A 20,658-nucleotide genomic window follows, 5' to 3' on the forward strand; every position below is an offset into this window, starting at 1 on the left:
TCTTGCTAATAACAAAGAAGGACTATGGCTAGGTTTTCTTTTACCTCCAATCGGGTAATACTCTTGTCCCTACACAACCTTTACTTTTTCCCATTTTCCATATCTTCTATCCCTCATGTTCAACAGGTGCAGTTTTAAGCAATTCTGATGCAAATTTGGTCTTGCTGTCCCTTAGGACATCTGGCTGGATCTTATCAGCATTATCAAATCTCACTTTCCTCTGTCTAAGCCACTCAATACTCTAGCATCAATCTTGGGGGCTAAAGACAACCTTTCAGTTTTAAATGCCTTTCTATCCCACTGCATCTTTAATTCATCAGTCCAACAACTATAGTAAGGTATGGGCTTATTCACACAGACGGAAGCCATTCGTACAGCTGTCTCTGCTGTTTCTCTCTAATTATTTATCCGTCAAGTCGCACCCAATTATACTTCATTGCCATCTGTCCTAGCTTAGACCCACTTAGGACTGAAATTAGGAGAAATTTCAACACCCAGAGCGTGGTGAGCAAGTAACATTCTCTGCCATAGAAAGTAGTTGAGGCCACAACATTGAATGTTTTCAACGAGTTATATATAGTTCTTAGGGCTAAAGGGGTTAAAAAGTGTGGAGAGAAAGCAATAACAAAGTACTGAGTTAGATGATCAACCATGATCATATGGTATGATGGAGATAGCTCAAAGGGTTGAATGGCCTACTCCTGATCTTATTTGGTATGTTTCTTTTGAGTTCATTAAGTCCATGATTCAGTGCTGGATTAGTGGTGCTGGAAGAGCACAGCAGTTCAGGCAGCATCCAACGAGCAGCGAAATTGATGTTTCGGGCAACAGCCCTTCATCAGGAATAAAGGCAGTGAGCCTGAAGCGTGGAGAGATAAGCTAGAGGAGGGTGGGGGTGGGGAGAGAGTAGCATAGAGTAAATGACCTGGGAGTTGCAGTGGGAGAGGGACTCCCTGAGATTCTTGTAGAGAGAGGAGGAAAACTTCTTCAAGGCAGGCATCTTTGCAAGAGGATTCGCAGTAGGGTTAAAATCAATGAGGTAAAAACAATAACTGCAGATGCTGGAAACCAAGTTCTGGATTAGTGGTGCTGGAAGAGCACAGCAGTTCAGGCAGCATCCAACGAGCAGCAAAATCGACGTTTCGGGCAAAAGCCCATGCTGCCTGTCCTGCTAATCATTAACTGCATTTACTGTTTTGACTGGGAACACTAGCTGTCTTTGCTTAGAAATACACTTGAACACTTTTGCAGCTGTGTTTCTAACCAGATCCTACGTGCCAGTGTTAAAACCTACCTGGGGTGCTTGTTCTTTCTGTTTTGGAACTCCATCAGCTTTATCCTGAGATTTCCCAATCTTTGAAACACCACCACCGCTAGGGAACCCAGAAAAAAGAAAATAGCTACAGTTTCTAAAAATGTTAGTAATTTAGTAACGTACAAAATTGTTTCTGAAAACACAGAAAGCAGAGAATGATACAGCACAAAGGAGACTATTTGACTCATCAAGAGGAGTTATCCAATTAAAATGTTGCCCTCCTCTTTCACCATAGCTCTGAGTCAGAGAGATCGTTATAGAGCAACCATAACTCTGCAAATATTTTCTCTTCAGGTGTTTATCCAAGTCTGCTTCTCTATCCATGTGGCAGGTCCAGTTGAGTTTTCAGTCAATGATGACTACAAGAATATTGACGAACAATGGCAATACCACTGAATAATAAAGTGGGAGAGGTTTTACTCTCTTGATGTTACCTATGTGGCTCTGACAATACTGACTACTCAGCAATACAGGGCTGAATGTTATCAAGGTCAGAGCACAAATGGGCTTACACTATACATAGAGATGTGACACTATGACAAAATGGTGCTGGAAGGAGGGAACATTTTACGAAAGGAACCGATTAACAACTTTTGTGTTCAAATCAGGCGATGACAAGTCTGTCAATATTGATATTGCAGTGGAATTAATCCTACCAATGATTTGTTTTCCAATTAGGTGTTGACAGACCTGTGCTCTGCATTGTCATCACCTTATTTTAATCACAGGAATTGTTTCTTGGCTCCCTTAAATAAATACCTTTATTGTTTTACCATCATGCTGTCTTTGCCTCACAATTGTTTTTATTTCAAATTAGCTAAAACACCCTCTAGAGAAAAAGTCATTTTCCATCAGCTGCTTATTTCTATTTATTGACAATGCTGCAATCAGGATTACTTTAACCTTAGATTTACTGTTCAGCCTAAAAAACAAATGTGTTGTTGTGCATGCATTTCCCCTTCCTTCATATTTCCTGCACTAAACACAAAATTCATGGAAGGCTCTCTTTCTTCAGCTCATTGTTATTCAAGCAACAAAAACATGCATTTATTTATCACCTCCAATGTTGTAAAGCCTGCCCCAAAGTACTTCACAAGTGCATTCTCATTCAAAATGTAACATTGAGTCATATGGAGGGATGCTGGGGAAGGTGAAGAAACATTTGATGAAACACATAGGTTTTAAGGTGTGCCTTAAGCGCGAGAGGCGCAAATAGATTTTAATGGAGACTGCTAGAGGCTAGAATTAGAGGGATGCAGAGTTTTCAGAGGGCTATTGGAATGGATCAGATTATAGAAATAGGAAGAGGTGAGGAGGTTGAGGAGTTTAAACACAAGAATAAAAATTGTAAAATTTAAAATTTTGTCAGTGGACATGTGTGAGGCGAAAAGAACTAGCATAGAGCTAGCAGATGTTGGGATGATTTGAAGTTTATGGAGGGGGGGCAGGGGAGGTAGCAATTCACAACCTCAGAATCGTGAAATTTCTCACCCACTGCAGATCTTCAAATTTTAAATCTATTCTAATTCATTAATTTTGCCAACATTCGACACAACCACAATCAGCTTCTTTCTAAGATAAACGTTTAACCCAATTACCTACAGTCAACCCTCTCCTGACATCACCCATTCTTGTCACCCAGTTCCACATACCTCCTGTTATTACTATGTTCTAATTAAGTGGCAAGTCTTCATGGGTGAAATGAGCCATTCAAACATGGGTTAAGGCCCTTATCTGCAAAGGCAGAGGCACTGAAACTAAAGGTGATGCTCCAACTGCTATACCATCCACTACATGATACTCCCAAGTAACTCAGAACAAATTGTAAAGAGAACAGCTGCTGGATGCACCCAACAACAATTGCAATGATTTCTAGATGGGATATTTGATGGGATGTTCCATACCCTTTCTTTGATTGGCGTGGAATCACAGCAGACATTTTGAAGATGGAGTATCTGAAATCAAATTCACAGTTGTTCTCGAGGATGAATGTACGGCTTTTCCGGTTGCCAAATAACACAATACCAAAGTTAACCTCTCCTGCTGGTAACATCTGATAGGTGGTGAAAATTGCACGTACTGATATTTTTACTGGAATGCTGGCTATAATCTCTCCTCCATCACCCAAAGTGGGCTCAATCACCTGTATTCACAAAGACAAAGCACAACGCTACTCATTTACTTTGTTTTGTAAGTCACTGAATGCATAAAATGAAATAAAACACGACGGGCAAGGTGTGGTGATTCATATATGAAAGTGAGTAATTCTAATTTAGTGACAACAGTGTAGCAATCTCAATGTTTCTTATGCTTTCACTCTCTTGGACATTTAGAACAAAAAGGCACACGAAAGTATGCTGTCAGAACAAGACTGATTTACTCAGGCTCCAGCTTCTGTCTTTGATCTGCAGTCTGAGGCATGTGAGCTGACAGCAGTCAAAACGGAAGTAGATGAAACAATTGGTCCTAAAGCACTGTGCTGTGGAGGGGAAAATGTTAGTGATATTTCTGTTTCTTATTTCTCTCTGGTGATTAGGAAAAAGTCCTTAACTGTGATTGGCACAGAACTGGAAGACAGACAAAGACATCAACAAGAAAGTGAGTGTTCTGTTGCACATTAGCAGCCTATAATTCTCTGGCCATTCATTTTAAATGAACATTTATCTTCAGAGTTTCACATCACTTGCAAAAAACATTGTGAAGATTTGGACATCAGGATAAGATTGTGAGGTGAAAATGGGGAATTAGCATAAATGATTCATGGGAAATGATTTAGTGTCATATTTTGTGGCTGCTACAGTTCTCCCTCAGGATGATGTCTGGGCTTCCCAGCTAGCAGCTGATGTATCATAGCAAATCCTAATTTAGGACTGTATTGAGTAATACATGTGCTGTTATTACTCATTATCGCTTCAGCTGGCAAGCCAGTAAGAGAGGAACCCAGCAGGTAGTTCTTATGAAGGAGGAGAATGGCTCCAGAAAAGTTATGTATCGTGTGGCTTTACTATGTTTCTTAGCTGAAAATGTGTTGCTGGAAAAGCGCAGCAGGTCAGGCATCATCCAAGGAATAGGAGAATCGACATTTCGGGCATAAGGCCTTCTTCAGGCTTATGCCCGAAACGTCGATTCTCCTGTTCCTTGGATGCCGCCTGACCTGCTGCGCTTTTCCAGCAACACATTTTCAGTTCTGATCTCATTTTCTCCCCTATGTTTCTTAGCTCCCAGAAACAGATTCCAGTCTGGAGATCGACTGATAGGGCTATCTGGAATACTTGTTTTCTGCCTGCTCATTGGTCTGCAGCTATTGAGGGTTTATTGCTGCTATTGAGGACTTTCATTCAGATGACTGTAGAGTGAGCACAGCCCACAGTACACAATTAACTCAAGATCATAACCTGTTGCAGTCCTGTCTTGGCATAGTAACTGGTTCCTTCACAGAACCAAGCAACACAAAATGTTCTAGGCAGAGAACAATACATAGGTTTAGAATTAGTGATTCAATCAATGAGTGGATGGTCGTGTGTAATGGGTCAAGTTATTCTCAACTAAATATTAAAAAATGGAGGACAGATAAACTTCAAAGTTGTGCATAGGTTTGAGAAAAATAGAAGAAATTAAAATGGCATAAACTGTAATGTATCTTATTATCCAGGTTACTTTGCTGCCTACCTGATAGGTTATTAATCTCAGAGGATACAGCAGTCATAGCAAACCTGTGCATGACACACAGAACTGCAATAACCAGGAATCAACACCTCAAAACCAATAACTACATCCTTACCAAGCAGCGTAGGATGGGCTCATCTTTGATCTCTGTGGTAGTTTTGCAGTGGAAGTTGATGGAGATATGAGTGGCACGGTCATTGGGAAGGAGGGACCCCTTCATCGGCTGAATGGTGAACAGAGAGTTCAGGTCTGGCATGTCACGTCTTGTGGGTTGCAGAAGGAACCTAAAAGAAGAAAGCATATGATTGGGATGAGCATAATTAAAACCATTGGCAAAAACAGCAAACAGAGAGAACAGGAATATTCATTTCAGAGGCTGGTGGTCATGTGTGCTCCTTCTCAACATTGCAGTGGCTCTGGCAACCAGATTTGCTTCACCCATGTCCCCAAACCACTCATTAACTGATCAGTTATTTCCTGACAAATAGGTCCTCCAGGGATTCAAAAGCTGGTTTCCTTTACCTTCCTTTTTCTCCACTCAAAGAGGCATGAATGTTATTGGCAGATAGTTAGCCATTATCCTCTCATCAGGCAGAATTATCCTAATAAGAAACAGACCTCACATTGCCAAGACGACTTCCATAACAGAAAATGTTGATAAATATTTTCTCTAACTTGTTCCGAGATGGTATTGCACAACTCTGGAACAGGTGAGACTTGAGCCCATATCTCTGACTCAGATATGGACACCATCACTGTACCACAATATCCCACCAGAAAACTTTGCTATCATTCTGTACTCAACAGTGTTCATGTGCACGCATTTGGGATTATTTGACATAAAAAGCAATTAAATTAGATTATTAGCAGATGACAGACAACATCATATGATCATCTACTTCTCAAAAGCATTCTACAGACATCAATTAAGGAGCTTGTTCCTGAGGAAAACAAAGTCAGAACTTCCTCCTCTTGGAAGTGAGAGAGAGGTTCTGAGAAGGGGAAATAATTGAGCAAGTTTGCCCCTGGGAGGAATGTGCCCCATTCTTGCCATCTCTGTGATTAAATGCTGTGAGAAGTGGATTACAGGCAACTTTTTCAGTCACCAGAAATTAAAGCCATTACATTAATGGTATAATCCAATGTTACTATATGCCAACACATTTCAGTGTTTTCAAGAAAAAGAGCAAATAAGTACCTGTATCCAATCTCATATTTGCCCTTGTTCTTCAAGGTAATGGTCTGTTTCACGCTATCAATAACCTTGATGACACCAAAATCAATCCCACCATCTGTGCCTATTAGAGAAACGCAAGGATCAAGTGTTAATGCAGCAGAATGTGTGGAGCTAATGAAATTGTTGAGGGGTGCTTTTAGCCTGCCTGTCAGTGGGATGCTGGGCTTGGGAATGTCATCAAGCTGCCTCCTGCCCCTGAATAACCACTAACAGGACAATTAAAAAGGTGGCAACTCCTAGTGAAATTAAACATCTTGTTGTGCACGTAGAGCAGTGGAAGGAGTAAGTTGCCTCCTGTGCCAAATGTTACAAGGAACTCTAAACTAGACTGACCATGGTTAATAGTCGAGAGTGCGGCGCTGGAAAAGCACAGCAGGTCAGGCAGCATCCAAGCAACAGGAGAATCAACATTTTGGGCAAAAACCTTTCATCAAGAACTCCAGCATCTGCTGTCCTCACCTTTGCCTTGACCATGGTTATTAGTAGTTTAGATAAAGGTGAATCAGTAAGTGTGATATATGTAGAATCCAAAAGACAATGAGGTTGCCACACAAAATATTCATGCATAAGATTAAAGTTATGGAGTTGAAGGCAATATGTTAGCTTGAATAAAGGATTAGTTAATGGTCAGGAAGCAGAGAATAGGTTTAAATGAGCCTTTTTAAGTTGGTGTGCTGCAACTAGTGGGTTGCTGTAAAGGATAATTTCTGGGACTTCAGTTATCTACAATCTAAATTAATGGCTTAGATAAAGAAGCCAAGAACAATGAATCTAACTTTGCTGATAATACAAAGCTGGAAGAAAATACAAAATGTGAGAAGGCTGCACAGAAATATAGACAGGTTAAGTAAATAGACAATGAAGTAGCAGATAGAGTTTACTGTGGGAAATTATGAGTTATTCACTTTGGCTGAAAGAAAAGCAAAATATTTTTAAACATTTTAAATATTTTACATTTGTAAGTGCACGTAAAACAGAAAATGTTGGAAAAAAACCCCAGCAGGTTTGGCTGAATCTGTGGCTGAGAGGAACAGAATTAATGTTTCAAGTCAAATTCAATTTTCCTTGGAACTTGTAAATGTTGATGTTCAGAAACACTTGGATGTTCTCATGAAAATAACAGAAAATGAGCATGCAGATTGGCAAGCAAATGTGACGCTAAAAGGCATGTTGGCCTTTATTGCAAAGGGCATTGGAATATAAGAACAAATAAGTCTTTCTACAAGCTTGGGTGAGACCACAATTGGAGTACTGTGTACAATTTTGGCTTCTATATCTAAGGTAAGCTAGTGGGGACAGTACAGTGATGGTTCGCTGGATTGATCCCTGGAATGAGAAGCTGAGAAAACTGAATTGGTATTCTCTGGAGTTTTGAAAAATGAGAGATGAATTGATTGAAACAGTCAACATTGTGAAAAAGTTTGAAGGGTTTTAATTTGTATATACTGGAATCTAAAACAAGGGAACACAATTTAAGGATGAGGGCAAATAATTAGGGCTGGCATAAGATTAAATTTATTCACTCAAAATGCTGTGAATCTATAGAATTCTCTATCTCAGGTGACTCTGAATGCTCCATCATTGAACTTATTTAAGATGTGGAGGTGCTGGTGTTGGGCTGGGATGGACAAAGTCAGAAATCACAAGTTTTTAGAGCACTCCTTTCTCATCAGGTGAAATGGAAGGAAGCACACGGGCACAGAATAAAAAAGGCATATAAATATAAAATAATATATATTCTATATATTCTGTGCCTGTATGCTTCTTTCTACTTCACTTGAAGCAGCAATCCGAAAGCTTGTGATTTCAAATTAACCTGTTGTACTGTAACCTGGTGTCATGTGATTTCTGATTTTGAACTTATTTAAGGCTTGGGATAAACAGGTTTTAGGTCTTTCAGGGAATCAAGGGCCATGGAGAGTAGGTGGAAAGTGGAGTTGCAGCACAAAGTCAGCCACTATCATGTTGAATGGTGCAGCAAGCTCAACACCACATTGTTTCCATCCTGTTCCCATCCACCATCTTGTTCCTATTTCTTGAATTCTTAACCAGGTTATATACTACAGCAACAGCGTATGGTGAATGGGGGAAAATGGTTGCATTTATATATTGTTTTGAGACTTCAGGATGTCCCAAAGCACATTATGGCAACGAAGTACTTTCTGTAATATAGTCACTGTTGCATTATAAGAAATATATTACTTCTCAGTGGTGCAGCACATATACAGTACAGCATGACTACAACACCCAGTTCTATCCTCCTGTGCAGTGTCAGCAGTTTGTGACTCCATTTGTTTCTAGAATTACAGTAAATCTTTATTTAAACTGATATTAATCAGGTGAGTCTCTGGGTTGTCTGTACAAAATGTTTTTTATTCATTTCAAGATTATCTATAAGACGACCACAAGATGGTCTTATTGTCACGGTTAATTTGATTGAGACCAATTCTGAGACCTCTGCTGAATCAGGAACAAAGTACTGGAATAAATAAACAGGCTGTTAGTATCGGTGGGGAGAAGTGATTAGTCAATTCTTTAGTTAAGTTTGTCAGTATTGACATAAGGTTCACAAACAAAATGTTAACGCATTTGTTGTCTCCTAAACTTGCTGAGTATTTCTGCATTTCCCATTGTTGTTCCAGATTTTCTGCATGTGAGAGATTCTTTTGCTGTTAGTCCCACACAGGAATGTCATCCTATTGGGAGGAGACAGGTTAATATGGAATTCTATTTGTCCTCATGTGTTAAAATAATCTAATGGAGATGCAGGAACATTCAAGGTGACAAAATAGAGGAGGCAGTGGCATAATGATAATGTTGCTGGACTAGTGATTCACAACCCAAGCCCTTTTGAGAAGGAAATCTACTGTCCTAACTTGTTCTGCCATACTATGAATCCAGACCCACAGCAATGCGGTTGAGCTATCTTCTGTAATGGCTCATATAGCCAATATTTCAAGGGTAGGTAGGGATAGGCAGGGATAGGCAGGGAGGCTCACATGTATAAAGACAGAATAAATAATGGTGACAAGAGATCATCCCGTTTTTATGAAGATTTTTTTTCCCATTGTTTGGATTGTCCTGGAGTTCAAAAGCAGGAAACAAAGGAATGAACTTGTAAAGGAATATATGGTATTGAGACCTGAATTAAAAGCAAGACTTTTGTCATGTTCACTGGTCCATTGCTAACTCTTTCCTTTCTTGAATCTCCCATTTCCATTTCTGAGGATACGCTGTCCATCAGCTTCCACCACAGACCCACCCACCGACTCCCACAGTTAGCGTGACCACATCCTCTGACACCTGCGTCCCATAAAGAATCCATTCCATTCTCCCAATTTCTTCATCTCTGTTACATCTGTTCCAGTGCTGTCACCTTCGAAAGGCTGCCTCTGACATGACAGTCTTTTTTCCCAACTGAAGATTCCCCCCCATTGTGATTGACAGGGATCTCTAGTTGTCAATCCCAGCTGCCACAATCCATCTTCCACACTTCTGCTGGCAGGCCTTTCTTTTCAGAGAACAACTTACTTTCTACCCCACTAGTCTTCACATTTAAAGATCATCCTCCACCATTTCCACCACCTCCATTATAATGCCATCAAACACCCTGCGTTTGGTTGTCAATATCCCACAAACTTCCCTCCATGATACACTGGTTGACTCTTCCATCACTCCTAATGCTGCCTTACTCCTCCATGACACCTTCCTAAGCATCACAGAAGGTGTAATACTTGCTTATTCTCTTCCTCCCTTTTAATTGTCCAAAGCCCCAAATATACCTCCCATGAAGCAGCATTTTACTTGTACTTCTTTTAATCAAGTCCACTATATTTACTGTTCATATTGTGGTCTCCTTTACAATAGTGAGGCCAAGCACAGATTGGGTGATTGCTTTCAGGAACACTTCCACCCTACCTGTACCAATTACCCTCACCACCAGTTGCTTACCATTTCAATAAGCCACCTTGCACTCACGCTAACATTTCTGTCACGGGTCTGCTACAATGTTGCAATGAAGCATAACACAAGCTGGAAGAATGATGCTTCATTTTCCATTTATCGCACTTTTAGCCTCGAAATCTCAATATTGAATTCAATAATTTCAGAAACTGACTGATTTATGTCTACTTTACTTACATTCTCTCCTCCCAGCCCCTCCTATACCTTTGTATTTTATTTATTTTGCACGTAGGAACAAGGCCTCATTGTCACTCTTTCAAATCTTAATTTACATCCTTTTTTATATCTAATTTTTCTGTCTACTACTAACAATCCCTCTGTGATTTATATTGGGCCTCTCTACCATTTGCTCTCTTGCTGCTTCTCTACTTCCATCAAAAGTATTTCTAGTACCCTTCAGTTCTGAAGAAGATTCAGACTCAAAACATGAACTCTGCTTCGCTCTCCACAGATGGGCTCAGACCTGCTGAGTTTCTCCAGCAGTCTGTGTGTTTGTCTTGCATTTCCAGCATTGGCAGTATTTTGATTTTATCAGAACCGGGCTTACCTTTTGGGAAACTGATGTCCAGAGCCACATCATAAGCTTCTGCAAGAACCAGAATGTTTTCTGTCTGAACAATGCCAAGAATATTTTCTGCATCGTAGACCTAGTAGATAGCAAAAGGACGGTGCAGAACAAATATAAACACAAATTGGGAAAGGGGGATGTCAGTCAAAGTGGGTAAACGGAACTGCGGCACACATCAGCAATGAGGACTCAACTGCAACAATCTGTGTTAAAGCTATTTCACAGGAGACCTCGAATAAAGCTCCCATCCCTGACCACGGTGTCCCTCTAACCATTTACCTTGACAACAGCATCCATTTCTTGTACCCACAGTGAAGGTCTCTGCTGCTTGTCAGGATTCTCATGGGGGTGAGGCTTTGCAAATGAAATGAGGTCACATTCTGCCATTGGGGGTGCGCTGCTGTTCACAGGCATTCACCCAGACTCCACATACAGTGCACTAACTCATCTTTAGGATTCATGTTTATACTGTATGCCGTTTCTCAGATAATTATATTGTTTTGAATTTAGAGTCTTTTGGATGGAAATAACATGTTACACTGCCTTATTTTTCTCCTCCCACCTTACCTCTAATCGAATATACTTTCTTAGGTTGACTTGTCGCATGGCTTTGAAGCTCATTTGCACAGAAAATTCACTCTTGGGATCGATGACACCCTGATCCTGAGACAGAGAGAAATCATCACCCAGATTCTCCAACCCGGTGATCCTCCAAGCCACTGGCAGGAGGCAATTATTCCGCATGCTGAGGCTCTTGGTGTCCCTCCTAACAGAAGAAAATAAACATACATTTGTAATAAACCTTTTAAACCCTCAGCTCAAATAGTAAAATACAGGTCTGCAGCTCAGTTGGTGAGTGTGAGTCGGAAACGTGGTCATGACTGAAAGCACCCAAAAACAGCAATGTGACAAATAACAGTTTGCTTAAAATTTTGACTGTGGGATAAATGTTGACCAATACACCAGGGAGAGCTCCACTGCTCTTTCTCCAAAGTTTACATGGGATCTTTTGTTTTTACCCGACATTGCAGCCATAATCCTCAATGAAGATTTTACTGATCCACTGACAGTTCAGTAATCTCATATAATTCACTAAAATATCAGCCTGGATTACTGAAGTCCACAGAGTGGGACATGAATCACCAATGGCCTGACACAGAAGTAAAAGGACCTGCAAAGTTACTGCTGTTCAGGTCTTGTGCTAGTGACAACATGGCAAGGAGCAGAGGGTGGCAATGAGGAGTGTATTGGAGGGAAAAGGAGGTGGGTGGGGGGGCAGTGGATGCGGGGGGCGCGGTGGATGGAGGGGGGCGGTGGATGTAGAGGGGGGCGCGGTGGATGGAGAGAGGGGCGCGGTGGATGGATGGGGGCACGGTGGATGGAGGGGGAGGCGGTGGATGGAGGGGGGCGGTGGATGGAGAGAGGGGCGCGGTGGATGGATGGGGGCACGGTGGATGGAGGGGGAGGCGGTGGATGGAGGGGGGCGGTGGATGGAGGGGGGCGGGGGACGGAGGTTCGGGTGGGGGGAGGGAGGGTCGGGTGGGGGATGGGGGGCGCGGGATGGAGGGGGGGCGCGGGCTGGAGGGGGTGCGTGGGATGGATGGGGGGCGTGGGATGGATGGGGGGCGTGGGATGGAGGGGGGAGTGGCAGAGAGGAGGACGTGATTACGTGGTGGTGTAGGAGGGAGTTTCTTTTCTCTTTTTTTGTGGGATGTGGGCATCACTGGCTCCCAGCATTTATTGCCCGCCCCTATTTGCCCTTGAGAAGGTGGTGGTGAATTGGATCTTGGATCGCTGCAGTCCACCTGCTGTGGGTTGACCCACAATGCCATTAGAAAGGGTATTCCAGGATTATGACCCAGTGACAGTAAAGGAATGGCAATATATTTCCAAGTCAGGATGATGAGTGGTTTGGAGGGGAACTTGAAGATGGTGTTGTTCCCATATATCTGCTGCCCTTGTTCTTCTAGATGGAAGTGGTCAGGGGCTTGGAAGGTGCTGCCAGAGGATCCTTGGTGAATTTCTTCACCTTTCCTGAAGGTGGGTGTGGAAGGGAGGCAGTGTGGACAGGTGGGGGGCGGGGGGGGGGGGGATTGTGGTGGTGTAGGAGGGAGGAGACTGTGGGAGGGAGGTGGATGTGGACAGTAGCATGTGGATGTGATGAGGATGTGGGAGGCAGGTGGGTTTGGTAGGATGCTACCATATGCTCACTGCGGCTATTAACCAAGCATTTGATGTGCAACACCCAACAGAGTGCATTAACAAGCTACTAGTTTTGGGTCAAACATTTTGGAAACTTCAAGGATATTTCTGTAAAGTGACTCAATCGGACCATCTTTGACTGGTTGGTTTCAAATCCATGTCTCTGACTGACCTGTGAAGAATCATCTTGTCAAAGTGCAGCTGCTTGCGGTTGAGTTCCAGGTCTGCACGGACTCCATAACAGCATATTTTAAAGAGGACTGGCTCAGGATTCTCTCGAATACAACAAACGAGGCAGTCTTCAAATTTACCAGAAGAGGTTGGGTAGGCCCAAACTGAGACATCCTGCAAGGAACAATTTTTGAGCTTAAGACGTCTTACCACAGACATCAATTCCACTTCCTTGCCACATCTCTTATTCGCACATTTATTTGTCTCAAGAACATATTTACATAGTCTGAACTCCACATCTCAATTAGTGTTGGCGAAGAACCTGCATTCAATTTCCTCCAAGATCCGTCCAACTCTGTTAGCATTTGAATCTTTCACCAGTCACTGAAGCCTAAAATAATAGTCGTAGAGTTGTACAGCACAGAAACAGGTTCTTTGGTCCAACTTGTCTCCCCTGACCAGATATCCTAAACTGAATTAGTCCCATTTGCTAGCAGTTGGCCCATATCCCTCTATTCATATACCCATCCAAATGCCTTTTAAATGTTGTATTTGTACCTAACTCCACCACTTCCCCTGGCTGCTCATTCCACGCATGCACCACTCTCTGTAAGGTCCTTGGTTCCTCTTAAATCTTTCCCCTCTCACCTTAAACCTACATCCTCTAGTTTGGACTCCCCTATCTTAGGAAAAAGACCCTGGTTCTTCACCTAACTCATGCCCCTCAAGATTTTATAAATCACTATAAGGTCACGCATCAGCCTCCGATACTCCAGGGAAAATAGCCCCAGCCTATTCAGCCTTTCCCTGTGGCTCAACCCTCAAGTCCCCACAACATTGTTGTAAATCTTATCTGAACCCTTTCAAGTTTAACAACATCCTTAATATAGTACGGAGACCAGAACAAAATGCAGTATTCTAAAAGGTCCACACCAATGTCCTGTATAGCTGCAACATGACCTCGCAACTCGTCTACTCAATGCACTGACATACAGGCAAGTGTGCTAAACACTTTCTTCACCACCCTATCTGCGACTCAACTTTCAAGGAACTATGCATCTGCACTCCTCAGCAACACTTTCCAGGGCCCTATCATTACCTGCGAAAGTCTTGCCATGTTTTGCCTTAGCAAAATACAACACCTCACATTTATCTAAATTAAACTCCATCTGCCATTCCTCAGTTCATTGGCCTTTCTGATCAAGGTCCTGTTGTACTCTAAAATAACCTTCTTTACAGTCTACTGCACCGCCAATTTTGGTATCATCTGCAAACTCACTAACCATATCTCCTATATTCACATACAAATCATTTACATAAATGACAAAAAACAGTGGACCCAGCACAGATCCGTGCAGCACTCTGCTGGTTACAGGGCTCCAGTCTGAAAACAACCCTCTACCGCTGCCCTCTATCTTCTACCTGCAAGCCAATTTTATATCCAATTATCTAGCTCTTCCTGGGTTCCATGTGATCTAACCTTACTAACCAATCTGCCATGTGGAACCTTGTTGAACGCTTTGCTGAAGTCCATATAGACAATGTTCACCACTCTGCATTCATCAATCCCCTTTGTCACTTCTTCAAAAACTTAAATCAAGTTAGTAAGACAAGATTTCCCATGCATAAAACCATTCTGATTATCCCTAATCAGTCCTTGCCTTTCCAAACACAATTAACTCACGTCCCTCAGAATCTCTTCCAACAACTTACCCACAACTGACATCAAGCTCACTGGGTCTATAGTTTCCTGGCTTTTCCTTACTACTTTTCTTAAATAATGACATCACATTAACCCACCTCCAGTCTCCTAGCACCTCGGCTGTGTCTGTCGATGATACAAATTTCTCAGGAAGGCGCCCGGCAATCTCTTCCCTATCTTCCCAAGAAGTTCTGGGATACATCTGATCGGGTCCTGGGTATTTATCTACCTTTGTGTGTTTTAAGACCTCCAGCACCTTCCCTTCTTTAATATGAACATTTTTCAAGACATCACCATCTATTTCCACAAGTTCCCTTGCTTCCATGTCCTTCTCCACAGTAAATATTGATGAAAATATTCATTTAGTATCTCACCCATCTCCTGTAGTTCCATACATAGATGGTTGTGTTGATCTTTAAGGGGCTCTGTTCTCTCCCAAGTTACTCTTTTACCCTTAGTGTATTTGTGCCAACTTTGGGCGAGCTTTCTGCAAATTAGTCAAGCCACAGCCTGACATAATCATCAAATAATACTTTAAAGCTAATGTCCCAGGCTCCTCCATTATGTTTTCACAAGTAGGAGAGACTAGAGCCCAAAGGCACAGCCTCAGAGCAAAGGGATGACCCTTGAGAACTAAGATGAGGAGGAATTTCTTCAGCCAGAGGATGGTTAATCTGTGGAACTCATTGCTACAGCAGGCTGTGGAGGTCAAGTCATTGAATGTTATTTAACATATTTGGCTTGATTGAGTTTTTGTAGTGAGACTAGTTCGCACTCACACTCTCTCCCACACATTAACGCACATACACATACAAGTCAATGCATTTGCAGAATTATAATTGCAGGTACATTCTGTTTTATTCAAAAAGCACACATTCTGCAGGCAGTCAATGCATGCAATCAATCCAAACATTTTATAAATTCCCACTTTGGAAATAGAACTAGTCTGGCTCAAGATTGGGATACAGACAGACTCCAACCTCATGCTTTTAATGCATTGCCTGAGCTGAGATGTCACGTTTGTTTATAAAACCTTAAGTTCTCGAGAATGTGACTTGAAAGGAGTTCTGGGATTCACATATTAATGAACTGAAACCTGCAACCCATTCTAAAAGATGAAAGATTTAACAGCAATCTAGGTTTGTTCAATATATCGTTTCAGTTGCACGACACGGTGATCTTTTGCTTTACAGTCAATGTCTTATGATCCTGCTCCACAGCTCCCTGATGAAGGAGCAGTGCTCCGAAAGCTAGTACTATAACCTGATATTTTTTAACTTCAATCATATTAAGACTGAGAGAGATAGGTTCTTAATTCGGAAGGGGATCAACAGTTACAGGGATAAGAGGAGAATGGGGTTGAGAAACATATCAGTCATGATCTAATGGCAAAGTAGACACGATGGGCTTAACTTTGCTCCAATATCTTATGGAACAATTTAGAAAATGGCAAATTGTGAAAAATATATTGCATTCAACCTCCTGCAGAAAAAAAGCATTACAATTTCAAAGTCTCATCTTTACGGATGCAAACACATTAACAATACAGTGAGAACTCTCCATGTGATCTGAAACATTTAGTAAAGAGTCTGCTTCTGTCTGAACGACTGAATGAGATATCACATCGATAATAATTTCCAATATGTTGTGGATATGTGTACCTTTCTCTGGTTGGCTTCAAGAGTGATAGTGGGTGGATCCACAAGGTAGGTGGAAGCTTTTGAGTCGTGCTGAAAACAGAAGGAAACCTCGGCCACCATGGGCGAAGTGTTCACTATTCTGATAATTTCCCTGTTTTCTGGGTGTTGACCCTCCTTGTATCTAAAATCAGAAAAAAAAACAAGAATTTTAACAATCCTTGTGACCCTCACAATTAGAGTCATAGAATGTACAGCATGGAAACAGACCCTTCGGTCCAACCTGTCCATGCCAAACAGATATCCTGACCTAATCTAGTCCCACCTGCCAGTACGCTGCCCATGTCCCTCCAAACCCTTCCTATTCATATACCCATCCAAATGCCTCTTAAATGTTGCAATTGTACCAGCCTCCACCACATCCTCTGGCAGCTCATTCCATACACGTACCACCCTCTGCGTGAAAAAGTTGCCCCTTAGGTCTCTTTTATATCTTTCCGCTCTCACCCTAAACCTATACCCTCTAGTTCTGGACTCCTCGACCCCAGGGAAAAGACTTTGCCTATTTACCCTATCCATGCCCCTCATAATTTTGTAAACCTCTATAAGGTCACCCCTCTGCCTCCGACACTCCAGGGAAAACAGCCCCAAGCCTGTTCAGCCTCTCCCTGTAGCTCAGATTCTCCAACCCAGACAACATCCTTGTAAATCTTTTCTGAACCCTTTCAAGTTTCACAACATCTTTCCGATAGGAAGGAGACCAGAATTGCACGCAAAATTCCAACAGTGGCCTAACCAATGTCCTGTACAGCCACAACATGACCTCCCAACTCCTGTACACAATACTCTGACCAATAAAGGAAAGCATACCAAACACCTTCCTCACTATCCTATCTACCTGTGACTCCACTTTCAAGGAGCTATGAACCTGCACTCCAAGGTCTCTTTGTTCAGCAACACTCCCTAGGACCTTACCATTAAATGTATAAGTCCAGCTAACATTTGCTTTCCCAAAATGCAGCACTTCGCATTTATCTGAATTAAACTCCATCTGCCACTTCTCAGCCCATTGGCCCATCTGGTCCAGATCCTGTTGTAATCAGAGGTAACCCTCTTCGCTGTCCACTACACCTCCAATTTTGGTGTCATCTGCAAACTGTGCCTCTTATGCTCGCATCCAAATCATTTATGTAAATGACAAAAAGTAGAGGGCCCAGCACTCCACAGTCTGATTCTTGTGGCAATCCACTGGTCACAGGCCTCCAGTCTGAAAAACAACCCTCCACCACCATCCTCTGTCTTCTACCTTTGAGCCAGTTCTGTATCCAAATGGCTAGTTCTCCCTGTATTCCATGAGACCTAACCTTACTAATCAGTCTCCCATGGGGAACCTTGCTGAATGCCTTACTGAAGTCCACATAGATCACATCTACTGCTCTGCCCTCAATCTTCTTTGTTACTTCTTCAAAAAACTCAGTCAAGTTTGTGAGACATGATTTCCCACGCACAAAGCCATGTTCACTATCCCGAATCAGTCCTTGCCTTTCCAAATACATGTACATCCTATCCCTCAGGATTCCCTCCAACAACTTGCCCACCATTGAGGTCAGGCTCACCGGTCTATAATTCCCTGGCTTGTCTTTACCACCCTTCTTAAACAGTGGTACCACATTTGCCAACCTCCAGTTTTCCGGCACCTCACCTATGACTATCGATGATACAAATATCTCAGCAAGAGGCCCAGCAATCACTTCTCTAGCTTCCCACAGAGTTCTCGGGTACACCTGATCAAGTCCTGGGGATTTATCCACTTTTAACCGTTTCAAGACATCCAGCACTTCCTCCTCTGTAATCTGGACATTTTGCAAGATGTCACCATCAATATCCCTACATTCTATATCTTCCATGTCCTTTTCCACAGTAAATACTGATGCAAAATATTCATTTAGTATCTCCCCCACTTTCTGTGGCTCCACACAAAGGCCGCCTTGTGATCTTTGAAGGGCCCTATTCTCTCCCTAGTTACCCTTTTGTCCTTAATATATTTGTACAAACCCTTTGGATTCTCTTTAATTGTATTTGCCAAAGCTATCTCATGTCCCTGTTTTGCCCTCCTGATTCCCCTCTTAAGTATACTCTTACTTTCTTTATCCTCTAAGGATTCACTTGGTCTATCCTGTCTATTCCTTCTTTTTCTTAACTGAACCATCAATTTCTTTAGTCATCCAGCATTCCCTATACCTACCAACCTTCCCTTTCACCCTGACAGGAATATACTTTCTCTGGATTCTTGTTATCTCATTTCTGAAGGCTTCCCATTTTCTAGCCGTCCCTTTACCTGCGAACATCTGCCTCCAATCAGCTTTCGAAAGTTCTGGCGAATACCGTCAAAATTGGCCTTTCTTCAATTTAGAACTTCAACATTTAGATCTGGTCTACCTTTTTCCATCACTATTTTAAAACGAATAGAATTATGGTCACTGGCCCCAAAGTGCTCCCCCACTGACACCTCAGTCACCTGCCCTGCCATATTTCCCAAGAGTAGGTCAAGTTTTGCACCTTCTCTAGTGGGTACATCCACACACTGAATCAGAAAATTGTCTTTTACACACTTAAGAAATTCCTTTCCATCTAAACTTTTAACACTATGGCAGTCCCAGTCAATGTTTGGAAAGTTAAAATCCCCTACCATAACTACCCTATTATTCTTACAGATAGCTGAGATCTCCTTATAAGTTTGCTTCCCAATTTCCCTCGGACTATTGGGGGGGGAATCTATAATACAATCCCAATAAGGTGATCATCCCTTTCTTATTTCTCAGTTCCACCCAAATAACTTTCCTGGATGTATTTCTGGGAATATTCTCCCTCAGCACAGCTGTAATGCTATCCCTTATCAAAAATGCCACTCCCCCTCCTCTCTTGCCTCCCTTTCTATCTTTCCTGTAGCATTTGTATCCTGGAGCATTAAGCTGCCAGTCCTGTCCCTCCCTGAGCCATGTTTCTGTAATTGCTATGATATCCCAGTCCCATGTTCCTAACCATGCCCTGTGTTTATCTGCCTTCCCTGTTAGGCCCCTTGCATTGAATGAGTATTGAGTGGGTCACGTTTTCTTCTGTTTTATATTTTTATTTTTATACACTCTTATTCCCCAGAGGTCCTGAAGTATAGCTTCTTTTGATATGTGTACCTTCCATTTCATTGTTTGTATGATTCTAGGTAGTGAGGAAAGTCAGGTTGCTCAACCATGTAAGGAGTGTTAAAATAAAAGGAACAGGTATAGGCCATTCTGCTGCCTGACCGTCTTCTGTCATTCAGTTTGATTATGGCTAATCTATATTGTAATCTGTCCCTTTAGCTTTAATCTATAACCATCCAAACACTCACTTAACAAAATAAAAATCAATATTGTATTTGAAATAACCTAACTTCAATAGCTGTCCAACAGAGAGGTCCAGGCTTTCACTGCCATTTGTAGAAAGTTAGGAGAAATAGCTGCAGGTTGGTTCATTAATGTCTTTTAGAGAAGTAAACTGCTATCCTTATCTGGTCTTGCCTCCATTTCAGTCCAGACCCACAGCAATGTGGTTGACTCTTAACTGACCCCTGGCAATTAGGAATAGACAACAAGTGCTGCCTAGCCCGCAATACCCTTATCTCATGAATAAATAAATAAAAACACACAAGACATCTGCTGAACAAACTAGGATTAACATTAGCTTCAGTCCCTTGTCCTGCAATTCCTATGTGGGAAATTAATATCTCTTAATGGTCCTCCTGAATCCTTTAATCATTTTAAAACGTCTCCATTAAATCTACACAGCTATAAGACTGCTCTAGTTACAAGAACAGGCCATAGACTTGGAATCTTGCAGTGAGTAACTGACCTCTGTCTCTCTAGAGCTTGTCCACTATCTGCAAGTCAGGCGTGTGATGGAGCATTCTCCAATGGTCCAAATGAATGCACCTCCAACAATTCTCAAGAAGCTCAATACCATACTGGACAAAGCAACCTGCATGATCAGCACCCATCCATTACCTTAAAGAAGCACTCTCTTAACCAGAAACACACCATGGAATGTTAAAAATCACACAACACCAGATTATAGTCCAACAGGTTTAATTGGAAGCTGCTCCTTTTCAGCGGGTGGTTGTGCAGTACACAATTGTAAGACCGTAGTCCAACACCGGCATCT

General features: G+C 42.0%; 1 protein-coding gene across 1 annotated transcript in view; it reads right to left on the reverse strand.

Moving 5' to 3' along the window:
• The window catches only part of hydin (HYDIN axonemal central pair apparatus protein), an 869,275-nt gene that overhangs the window by 161,593 nt on the left and 687,024 nt on the right, over positions 1–20,658 (reverse strand). The window contains exons 51-58 of the mRNA XM_072547579.1: positions 16,486–16,645; positions 13,124–13,296; positions 11,317–11,515; positions 10,729–10,828; positions 6,180–6,279; positions 5,097–5,265; positions 3,220–3,458; positions 1,295–1,373 (exon numbers count right to left, since the gene is read on the reverse strand). Coding sequence (XP_072403680.1) covers positions 1,295–1,373; positions 3,220–3,458; positions 5,097–5,265; positions 6,180–6,279; positions 10,729–10,828; positions 11,317–11,515; positions 13,124–13,296; positions 16,486–16,645 — 1,219 coding nt within the window. The remainder of the gene's footprint in view (positions 1–1,294; positions 1,374–3,219; positions 3,459–5,096; positions 5,266–6,179; positions 6,280–10,728; positions 10,829–11,316; positions 11,516–13,123; positions 13,297–16,485; positions 16,646–20,658) is intronic.

The sequence above is a fragment of the Chiloscyllium punctatum genome, chromosome 26, assembly GCF_047496795.1.
Source record: "Chiloscyllium punctatum isolate Juve2018m chromosome 26, sChiPun1.3, whole genome shotgun sequence".
Taxonomy (NCBI): Eukaryota; Metazoa; Chordata; class Chondrichthyes; order Orectolobiformes; family Hemiscylliidae; genus Chiloscyllium; species Chiloscyllium punctatum.